The sequence below is a fragment of the Spinacia oleracea genome, chromosome 1 (genome assembly GCF_020520425.1).
Source record: "Spinacia oleracea cultivar Varoflay chromosome 1, BTI_SOV_V1, whole genome shotgun sequence".
NCBI classification, from domain to species: domain Eukaryota; kingdom Viridiplantae; phylum Streptophyta; class Magnoliopsida; order Caryophyllales; family Amaranthaceae; genus Spinacia; species Spinacia oleracea.
This window is the reverse complement of record NC_079487.1, coordinates 134,620,706-134,632,279: the sequence shown is the minus strand read 5'-3', so window position 1 is coordinate 134,632,279 and position 11,574 is coordinate 134,620,706. Positions and strand designations below refer to the sequence as shown.

Here is an 11,574-nt window from a genome sequence, read left to right as displayed (position 1 = left end):
AAAAATAACCAATCCGAATTAACCCGATCGACTACTATGTTTCCCTATATTTCTTATGTATTGTCGTTTTCATTGCACTCCCTATTCCCCCCAAAAGCCCTCCTAGATTCCAGTCATTACTCCCCTTTTCTTAATTTTGCCCAAAATCATAATCTCACCTGTCAGTAAATTTGAAATTCAACTGCTTGTAGTTGTTTTACAAATTTTTGTACTTCTTGTCCTTGTAAGCAACCGAGTGGTTAGGACCAAAATCCAACTCCAACCCGTTTCATTTTAAATCGAAGTAATTAGTACGATTGATAGTGTTTTCCAAATTCAAATCGTACGTCAAAAGTAATCAATGTTTGTACAAAGAACACAGTAATCAAAAGTGTTTATATTACCGATAGATCAATTCAAACGAAACACGGGATTATTACATTTACCCCTATAAACATTGAAGCTAAGTACTACATAATTTCATAATATGGCGAAGATGGATGTTCATCGAATCATCACCGTGGTCCTTAAAAAATGGCTAAGCATCCGAGTTCGCAGATTATATATAAAAAAATTAAGTAGAACATTCAAAAGAAACAAGATTCAATGACGGAGTTGTCACCAAGGTCAATACTGGCCGTGGGCCTGACCGGGCTGGGCAGGTCGATTTCACATGTTGTGGCCTAAACGGGGCGGCCCAAGCCAGGCCCACTCTGCATCATACCAGGTCAGGCTGAAAAATTCAAAACAGGAGCCATGGGCTATGCCAGGCCAGGCCAGGCCACGACGTTGTGTCTCAGCCTAATTCTACTAAATTTAGCATACTTTGTCGTGTCAAGTTGAGCCGTGTCGTGCCCTGTTGTGCTTTTTCCAAAACATGCAACCCAGGCCTGATCCACAGCCCACAACTTTGTGCATGTTCCGGGTCATGCTTTTCGTGTCGGGTTAGTTCGGGTCTTGTGCCGGCCCGGCCCGGCCCACATCCATCTTTAGTCCATAGCACATCGTTAAGATTCCGGTGCAACATCCCAAGGTAATTAAAAAGAACCATTCACAACAAGTAACTACGGAGTACTCGACTCCGCAGTAATCAAAGAAGAACCAGACTGAACTATTACAAAGTATTTTTAACATAATACAATTCCAACAAACAACCATCAGGCCCTAGCAGTCCTAAACTACCAACAAGGTCACCAGAAATCCAACTTTATTAACGAAACATTCAAAAATTTAAGAACACAAAACTATTATAAATACCCTATTAGCAACAAAGACTTGTACCATACACAGTAGTAACTAAAAGTCCATCAGGTGAAAAATGACAGGCCCCTACCAGTGCAAGACATGCGGGTGCGATGCATAACGTTCCGCAACACACGCAGCACACACAAATAAAACCCAACGAATAACAAATCGTCAAAAAGGGAGAAGGAAGTACACCACCAAGGCAAACGAAACATTGAGATCTCACATAATCAGACATAATTGAAGGAAAATACCTAGAAGAAGAAAAAGAAGAAAAAAGGAGATAATACATAATAACACATACATACCTTGGATAAATATAATTTACTGAACTTTTTAGGAAGGACAACAAAATGTATGTAATTATGAAGAAACCGTAGAAAGAGGGTCGTGTGAGTTCTCACTAAAACAGAAGATAGAGAACCAGAAGTCCAGAACTTGTGAAGAAATAAAGGGCCTCCAGCAGATGATCGAGCAATTAAGCCAAGGGAGAACACAAGCATAATCAATTAATTAACACCAGAGGAACCCTTGTTCAGTTCTTAAATAAAGCGAGGGAGGAGTTATTACACAAAAGACCATCCTACTTAACAGTCCAGTGAGTCAACGACACTTTGAATTGAGGAACAATTTTATGTTTAGCATGAAAACAGGACATATGGGATTTAATTGACTAGGTAATTGCAAATATAGACCAAAATAAATAAATAAAATCACAATATTGAACTGAATTTAAGGCAAGCACAAAAGTCATGGGATCCTAGCAAAAACAGGAAACTGATGGTGAGCAAGGAAAATCTCAAGTTATTTGGGTCATAGGTTTTCTTTGACATCTATTGGTTCTTTTTCCTCTTATGGGTTCGTAAAATTGTAATAAAAATGTAAGGAACATACATTTCAACCAGAAAGTAACAATCTATTAATACTAGACTAAACCTGGCTCAACCCATGCTTGCTTCTAACATTGATGCCGGAAATATAGTAGCAACATCAAAGGTATACAGGATTCACTCGATGACACATAAAATTAACTAACTGATGTATGTCTTACTGCATCACCACAAACAAGACAGAAAGAATAACAATCATCCCAAATTTCTAATTCATATCAGCATTTACATGTCAAAAAGAAGTTTCACACTTTCATACAGGCAAGGAGTCGTCACATCCGTTGGCAGCTATTCACACAAGTACACAATCAGCAGCATACTGCTAACATTTATGAACCATATTTGTTCACACATGGAATTCTGTAGTTTTTCATGCTTGATTGAAGGCAAATCCAGTAATAGTACACAACTACACAATCAGCAGCATACTGCTAACAATAACGACCCACATTTATTAACACATGGAATTCTATAGTTTTCATGCTTGATTTAAGGCAAATCCAAAGAACAACCGACTTACAGAAATTCTTCTAATTCAGTCAGAAGATACTAATAACTAAGTAATCATCATTTTCTCAAAAACTAATCTCAAAGTAACCTCATCACTCACCAGCATTGATACTTTTAAAGCACTATCTCCAAAGAAGAAGCTAAACAAATGTTACCATGAGGGAAATGTAAATGGAAACATGAGAGTTGTAAGGTACCTCTAATGGGCTGGAGCTATACATTTTGTGAAGAACCAAAATACAATTGGATATTCTACCTCCTCAACCTGCTGGCTTTAGTACTGCAGTGACATTCGCAAAGTCATAAAAATTCAGGAGCTATCATCATGAATTTATATTATTTGGCCACAAATTGATGGGGAAAAAAACCCAGACCTTCAAGACCAACTTCATTTAGTTTATAGAATTAATATACTATACTAACAGGAAAATAAAGTAAAAAAATGCAGGACACTGGCAACACGGAGCTAAAATAGAACTTTGATAATTAAAGGTACGGACTACCTCGGCTAATAAAAACTTGCAGGAACATATCTTAATCACTATGTAGTACTTATAAACAACAAGTCTCTAACTTTAGAGCACATAATAACTTCTGCTACAAAGAACCACATGAACCAACTTCTAACATTCACGATACCTGTATCTATACAAATAAAATTCAAACCAACATTGACATTTTAAAAAAACCAGACCTCCAAGACCAGCTTTATGCATTTATCAATATCCATCACCTACAGCTAGAATTGTTTTGATGACATTCACTAGATGCATTAGCTTCAGCTGACTCATTACAGCAGACATTATGTTCCTAATCCTCACAACATACAACAATTTAGTATACCAAAAACAATTGCACACAATAACAGTGCTGGAAATTCCTAAATCAACCATAAAAGAAGTGAACAAAAAGTCTGGTTATTATTCATGTCAGTTATTTTATGGTAGGGAGTCTTTAAGCTTTGTATAGGGTCAAAATGATAATCCAGACTACAGGTTACACAAGTAGATACTAATGAGTTCTGGTAAGCTTACTGCACCCACTAACATACACATGACTACATGAGTGATCCCCTCAAATACCTTCTACCTTTCAGTCAACATATAGCTGCAAAACAAATAAATCCTCAGAAGAGAAAACAGCATGAGACCCCCAGATATAGATGAATAAATTAACCCCCAAATAACGTACACCAGTATTCCTATGTGCAATTGATAACAAACGTGCTTTAGCAGGAAGTACCCACACACGAAGCACAACAGACCTCAGGCCCCAGTTAAAATCACAGGTACTAGATAGCACATTACCTCTTCTCTAATTTGTAAAGTGGTCGTCAATGAAAATCAAAGAACGTCTCCTCCGCTTTACACCAACCATCTCTTGCAAACACAATTCCAAAATTAAATCATGCAGAATAAGATATTTGAGACAAATCCATAGTAGTTTGGTATTCAAAACCAGATTCTAAGAGAATTGTTTACAATGTTCCAAATTGGAATACTTTACATACACATGATTCAGCTGAATCTCATTTTTTTCTAAAAAGAAAAGCCATTATGCCACACCTTGTGATGGACTGTTATGATGCACCCTATCACCAAAGCTGGAAAATATATTTGACTGCTACAGATCTTGTGGCATAGGCAAAAAAATATATTCCTCCATTCCTTTCATCAGACATGCCTGCTAAAAAACAGCATGAATGACAGTCTCACAAGCCTTTTTTAGCAAGTTGTGTTGAATCCATCTCTCACCTCATGCATGTCCATTTGTTGGCAATGACAAAATCATGGAGCGCAAAAGTCTTCACTAGGGCCTAGGTTACTACCCAAATAAGCCCCCAGTCCCCAATTCTGGATGCTGCAACTCCTTTCTTCGCTGCTCTTCCAAAGGATCAGGGCTTTTCAGAACCCTGCGCACGCGCCTGCAAATCCCATAAGCATTAGAAAAGAGTAACACTACAATAACAGCCAAAGAACAGCAGTCAAGATGAACTATAAATTTTTGGAATTAAGATACCTGTCTTGCGCATGTTGAGCAGGAAATGTAGGCATGAACTCCTTAGACTTGGGTAGAGGAACTTCACGAAACCATTCATGTTTTAAGGCAGCATCAGCAGTGATACGCTGCAGCCATTAGACAACTACAATGAGGAATAATTACGGCAACCAAGCAAGAGCATAATGTTTTCCACAATGAAGCACATACCTTTTCAGGATCATAAGTTAGAAGACTGTTAAGCAAGTCAAATCCAGCATCTGAGAGGACGGGGGACCCTGTAAATGATGTAGCTGGAAATTTCTTGCGCAACTGGTTGTACCTGAAAAAGGCAGTCGAATAGTTAATCATTACAAAAGTATGTACCCTTGTTACAATAAGTGTACCAATGAGGCCAGAAAGCCAGAGCAGAATCACCCAAAGCTGGACGCCTGGGAAAAGAGCGCAAAGAATAAGAAAACCGATGCAAATATATACAAAGCTTAAAGGTAGTTTACGAAAAACTTACTGGTGCTTCACAAAATTGACCTTCACGCCAGGCAACTTGGAAAAACCACGCCAGATTGTCTCATTTGGTGTGCCAAGAATCCTGAATATCTGTGTAAAAGAAAAGACAGGAAAAAAAATCACCAACTACATAAAAATGAAACAACTAACATCCCTAGCTAACATTCTACAAACATCTAACTTATAAGCAGATCAAATTCTGAAGTACATACTTTTCAACAAATGGATGTACCTTGTCAAGCTGATCGAATTCTGTTTTGCCATTAAAAAGAGGCTCCTTCGACAACAGCTCAGCCATAATGCATCCAAGTGACCACATATCAATCGCTGTTGAATACTCTTTTGCGCCCAACAGAAGCTCTGGTGACCTGCAAAAGAAACAAAAAAAGCATATTTGAGATCTAACCCTCATATATATCCAAGGGCAATTGTCATGGAAGATCTAAACCTCAAACTTTGAAAAACTACTTAACTGCGAATGACAAACTGCACACAAGTTTGCTAGAAAAAATCTCAGAATAAATACAACCAAGAAGTAACAGTTGAAAGCATGACGCTATAAATTGTACTGTATCGAAACACTATGATAGAGGACAGGGAACAAGATAATCAGGTGTAAGTCATATTTAAAAGCATCCAAATGCATATCACTGGAAAAGCATATACCAACATATATGTTTTAGTAAAAAGTTCACTTAAGTTGATAGATTCGAAAAGGGAGGGAAATGTAAAAGTAGCCTCCACCCAAAAAAAAAGAGCATGAAAAAGAGATACTCCGCCAAAATAAATAAAAAGGCTACACCGAGTTGACAGATATTAGTACTTACATACAAGAAGTGGAATTTCTGCTCACCTGTACCAAAGTGTGACAACCAAATGAGTATATGGCTTCAACGGACTCCCATATTGACGAGCCAATCCAAAGTCACATATCTTCAACTCACCCTGGTTGTTCATAAGCAAATTTGATGTCTTTAAATCACGATGAAGGACCCAATTATCATGAAGATACTTTATACCATCTAATAACTGAAGCATGAGGCATTTAACTTCACTCTGACTAAATGGCTGTTTCATGGTCTCCATAAGCGCTTTAAGATCATGCTCCATGTATTCCATTACCATAAAGATACTATCAAGGTTGCTTCCAACTACTACTTCCTTGACATCAACAATTGACGGGTGGTGCAATGATAAAAGAATGTTAATTTCCCTCAGAGAAGTCAATGGAAAGCCTTCCCTTTCCTTCTCCATCTTTACCTTTTTCAAAGCTACAATTTCTCCAGTCTTCTTATCTCTAGCTCTGTAAACTACACCATAGGTTCCTTCATCTATCTTATTCAGTCTTTCGAACTCGTCCACGCTTCTACAACCCTGAAGCATATTCACAGTTCTCTTAGGAGCAGCTGGAGGTTCAGGTGTTTCACTAGAATAATCATCGGAATCAGAATCAGCTCTTCTGGGGCTAAGGCTAGAGTCAGTGTCATCATATCTATCATCCACCTCCATATGATCCTCCCTGTCCTCATCATTTCGGAGACCACGATCTCCACTGGAAGGTCTACTTCGCATGCTTCCATCAGAATCTGATGATCTTCCCTTAGCTACATCAGAAATATCTCTTGCACCATCTCCGGCTTCTGGACTAGATGACTTCTTGTTCCTCCTAGTATCTAGAAACTCAGAAGAAGGCATCTTTCTCCTCTTTTTTCGCATAATCTCATCATCATAAATTTCACCTTCGTCGGCAGGAGAATTAGCATCACCTGCCCACCTCGAGGCTGATATGTGCCTAGTGGGAATGTAGTCCTCATCTTCTACCTGCTTAACCTCTCCTCCATTCCCCCACTGTCTCTCCTGAGATGGTGAAACGTGCTGTCCTGCAGGAGACCCAGATACAATATCTTCTGAACGATCCTGTTCCATAGAGGCATCAACAAGAGAAACTTCTAAATCTTCAAGGGGCTCGTCACTTTTAACAGGAGATACCTCCTTGTTCTCAACAGGCATTGTGGCAGGTAACTGCTGGTACGATTTCCGAACAGGTTGAGGAGGAAGGGAAGCGGAAGTCAACAGAACTCTGCTTTTTGATGCATCTTTAGCTCCCTTGTCATCTCTATCCCATACTATAGGAGAAAACTTTCTTTTCTTGGTATCCATAGGAGAGGACTGAACCCCATTATCCATCTTTGACACATCATTATCCTTTACGAACCGTGATTCTGACTCGATAGCACCCTCAGACCCATCCTCACTCGACAACTCACCAGGCTCACGGTCTGCAATCCTGGTTGAATTCCCACATCTCCTTGGCCCTCCTCCTCCTCCTCCTCCCCCTCCCCCTCCACCACCACTACCACCACCCCCACTTCCATCTGAATCACTTCTACTAGAAGATGAGCGGTAACCACCACCATTAGCAAGCTCCCTTTCCCTAATATCCCTCTGCCTAACCCTAGCTGTATCTCTACTCCTTATCATCTCCCGATCCTTTATCGAATTACCATTCCTAATTCTATCATATTCACCCTTTGTATAAGCTATATCTCGCCTTGACGTATCATTATCCGAGCTGCGGTCCTTATATTCAATTTCGTCGTATCCCCCATGCCTTCTAGCAGCCATGAATTCAATCAAAGATATCCCCAAACTCGGAAAATCAATTCAAATCACACCTCAATGCTCAATAACCCTAATTCTATATCTTTAGAATATAAGCAATTCAAAGACTGATAAAACAAGAAACAATTTTATTTTTTTTCTGTTTCCGACGAATATAAGAAAATTGAAACTCCTAAAACAAAACCCTAAAACAAAAAAATTACACAAAATCGCAAATCATGCAGATCTGAGAATATAAATCGTAACTCACTAAAAAAAACACAATGAAAGAGAGAGAAGCAGCGAGCAATTAATAGCAAAAGCGGACCTTTTGCGGCAAATTCGTCAGCTCCGAAGCTTGAAAACCCGTTCGACGAGCAATTAATTGAAATTATTTGGCAAAATGTTAGGGGGTTGTGTTTGTGTTTAATCTACAAATTGAAATTCAGCAAGTAGAAACCCTAGAAACGTTCATCAAACCTCTCGCAATCGGAGGAGAGAGGGTGTGAAAGAGTGATGGAAATTAGGGCTTATCGGCGGAGAGAGAAAGTGCGGCGAGGAAAGAGAAAATTATGGTGCGGGAAGAAAAAGGGGGAAAGATAGGAATAGGAAATATCGAGGGAGAAAGGAAGGCGAAGGATGTCACCGCAAAGTGTGACTCGAACTCGACTCTTCTTCTGTGAAACTGAGATTGCCAGCCAACCGCTCAATTATTGACTTGCTAAAGCTCGTGTTTTGCCCTGGTTGCTTGTAAAGATGGTTATGGGTCAAGTCGGACCTCGCACGAAAATAAGTCCGGCACGATACGGGCACGAAAAAGAACGGCCCAGCATAAGCACGAAGTCGTGGGATGGGTATGGGCTGCATTTTTTGAGAAAAGAACGATACAACAAAGCACGCTAAATTAAGTAAAATTAATTAGACTTAGGCACGACGGTTTGACTCGGTCTGGCACGACAACACGTGGGTATGGGCCTTGTTATGAACTTTTCAGCTCGGCCCGGCACGATGCAGAGTGGGACTAGCTTGGGCCCGCTCCGTTTAGGCCCGTGGGCTCGGCCCGAAGCCTGCCCCACGACCATCTTTAGTTGCTTAGATTGGTTCTTATTTAATTTTGGTATTGCACGAGTTTGTATAAAGCTAGTTAGATTGCCATAATTATTCCCGAATTTTATCATAATAATCTCAACTTTATATTTCCTTCATCTTTTATGAGCGTAGATTTTATGGAAATATTTTGATATATTTTCCTCAAAAATGACAAAAAATATTGAATTTTTATGATAATTTTTATTGGGGTAAAGAATAGTATATCTAGACTTTAAAATAAAGTATCATGTTGAATGATTACCAATAAGTGATTTCCTATAAGCAACCCTCTAGAGCTAATCACAAAGTGGAAAAGATTATAGAGCATTAACCTTAGTCGTATTGGTCTTAGCTAGGAATTGTGAACAAGTCAAAGTGCAAGTAAAAGTTATTAGTATATGAATAGTAAATGAGATCAAATTGATGAAATGATTTAAAAACGAAGGGAGTATTTGGTTTAGCTAGATGCATTATTCTAACATTGTGAACACTTAGATCAATCTAAATGCAACATTGTTGTCCTTTGGACAAATGATAGTGTTGCAATACTGCTAGTTATTTGATGTTCCACTCTAACACATGTGAATATCAATTAAAGTAGGAGTACAAGAAAAACGATCTTTATTCAGCAAAATAAGTACAGTTAAGGTTTTATTTATGTTCTGTTCAACTCATTTTCACTTATTTCATGAAAAAATAAGTTTAGATAAGTTCAGGAAAAATAAGGGTTGACCAATAATTTATAATCAAAATAAGTTTGATATGTTTCCATTTCTTGGGTGCTACTCAAGAAATGGAAACATATCATATATACTGATATACATCATTCCCCTTTTGTGACTTTCTCCTTAAAGAAAAATATGTTCCACTGAGATAAATAAATACATCGCTAGTTAAAGGATTATTCTCAAGAGTCGAGACATAAAAAAATAAATTTCATTTTAAAGTGACACCAAAAGATAAAATATGGAATTATTAACTACGACTAGGTTATTGAAATAACTCCCCTCAAAATAAAATTAAAAAAAAATAACTAGTTGCAAAGTACACATAACGTGAAATTATACGATGCACCCAAGAATATTAAGGACGTTGCATGCACTGTTGAAATATTAATCTAGAAAAATCTAGATAATATGTTTGTAAAAATCTAGTAGGAAATTTTCTAGAATTATCTTAAGAAAAATCTAGATATATGACAAGTGTAGAAAAATCTAGAAACTAGGATACACCAACTATGAATATGTTGTATGCCTAAGTTGAGAGGTGAGTCAATCAAGAGGGCTCCCACAAAATATGAGGGTAGAAACAAGAGTTCTACCAAAGAGATAAGTGAGAGACATGAGCTCTCGCAAATATTGTTGTACAATTCTTATAATGTTATCAATGATAAAATTGCAATTTTATTATGTTATCCAGGTCCATCAAAACTTACGCGTGCGTCCTCAAATTTCTATCATGCACAATATTAACGAGATTATTCTCAAGGATTGTGCAATATATAAGAATAAGTGTATAATAGGTCTCATGTTCGAATTCCCTTCATCCACTTTGTAATTAACTTTAAGCTGGTAGGCCCGATTGTTATCTGGTCGAAGTTATTACAACTAGCAAAGTAAAAGCTCGTTGCCAAAATACCCAACAAAAATAAACCCAGAATCAATACAAACCCATAAATTGAAAATTCCATGATGAAACCATAGACAAATTCATCACACCTCTCGCAATCGGAGGAGAGAGAGAGCGAAAGAGTGAAGGAAATTAGGGATTATCGGCTGAAGGAGAAAATTATGGTGCGGTGAGGATAGAGAAAATTATGGAGAGAGAAAATTATGGTGCGGGGTGAGAAAAAAGGGGGGAAGATGAGGCGTGAATGATGGCAATGGGTAGGGTCTGGGTAGGGTCTAGTAATACCCAGACCCGGACCCTAATTTTTTGACATATGCTCATACCCTACCCTTACCCTATAGGGTCTAAAATTATAAGACCCTTACCATAGGGTCCAACAGGGCATGGGTAGTTTCTAGGGTCTTATGCGGGTCCGCGTTAAACTATAACTTTTATTTCCCTTTTTGTATGTAATATGCAAAAATAATACAAAAACAACTATTAATAAGGCATTTTAAAACAAATAAATAGCTAGTCTTCAAAAATTATCCTTGTCTTTCCTTAAACACAATACATCTTAAAGTACGAAGCTCATAAGTTACCAAATCCCACATTCTTAACTACACAACATTTATGTTAATAAATAGGCATCATTTAAGTACTTTAGTAGTAGTTATCGTCCATATCATCATCTACTTCATCATCAAGATCCTACAAAAAAAGTGAAGTACATAAAAATAACAAAATTTAAGCGGGTCTAAATATAGGGTATGGGTCTTAAGGGTCCGCGAGTAGGGTATGGGTAGGGTACGGGTCTGAAAAATTAAGACCCGCTACCCTAAAAAAAATAGCATATGCCCATACCCTACCCTTACCTTATAAATAAAGACCCATACCCTAATTTTAGAGAAGGGTCCGACAGGGTCCGGGTAGGGTCCTGGACCCGCTGCCATCTCTAGGCGTGATAGGTTGCAAATAAATATCGGTGAGTTGGCCTGTGGGTCCCAGATAACACTGTTGCAAATGAAATTTTCCGATTCTTCATTTCTATTTTGAACGATTTCATTTCCTGGTTCAAAAATCTCCATAGAACATACCTTAGTGTTGGTGGAAACTTGAACTTATAATTTTGTTCTCCATTTCGTCG

At 38.2% G+C, this 11,574-nt stretch overlaps 1 protein-coding gene across 8 annotated transcripts; it reads right to left on the bottom strand.

The window, feature by feature from the left end:
- Positions 1–361: 361 nt before the first annotated feature.
- Positions 362–8,412, bottom strand: LOC110794030 (cyclin-dependent kinase G-2). 8 transcript variants are annotated; one of them, XR_008922101.1, is made up of 9 exons: positions 5,983–8,410; positions 5,362–5,497; positions 5,131–5,219; positions 4,833–4,944; positions 4,644–4,750; positions 4,190–4,548; positions 3,932–4,003; positions 2,822–2,904; positions 362–1,478 (listed from the first exon to the last, which is right to left on the bottom strand). XR_008922101.1 is itself a non-coding variant. In XM_056830336.1 (7 exons), exons 2-7 carry the CDS (start codon positions 7,608–7,610, stop codon positions 4,449–4,451), a joined length of 2,172 nt encoding a protein of 723 aa, XP_056686314.1. In that variant the 5' UTR covers positions 7,611–7,743; positions 8,059–8,410; the 3' UTR covers positions 4,047–4,448. The 8 variants fall into 8 exon arrangements, 3 of the variants coding, with proteins under 3 accessions (XP_056686314.1, XP_056686310.1, XP_021854667.2); XR_002534881.2 differs by having other exon boundaries at positions 362–966; XR_002534883.2 differs by having other exon boundaries at positions 362–2,904; positions 4,190–4,307; positions 4,379–4,548.
- Positions 8,413–11,574: the final 3,162 nt, after the last annotated feature.

Excerpts from the sequence above, each read along its gene's own strand:
- LOC110794030 (XM_021998975.2), bottom strand. The coding sequence starts at position 7,754 with ATGGCTGCTAGAAGGCATGGGGGATACGACGAAATTGAATATAAGGAC. Across the intron at positions 5,220-5,361 it reads AATTCGATCAGCTTGACAAG|ATATTCAGGATTCTTGGCAC; the intron begins GTACATCCATTT and ends TCTTTTACACAG. Across the intron at positions 4,751-4,832 it reads TAACTTATGATCCTGAAAAG|CGTATCACTGCTGATGCTGC; the intron begins GTATGTGCTTCA and ends TAATGGCTGCAG.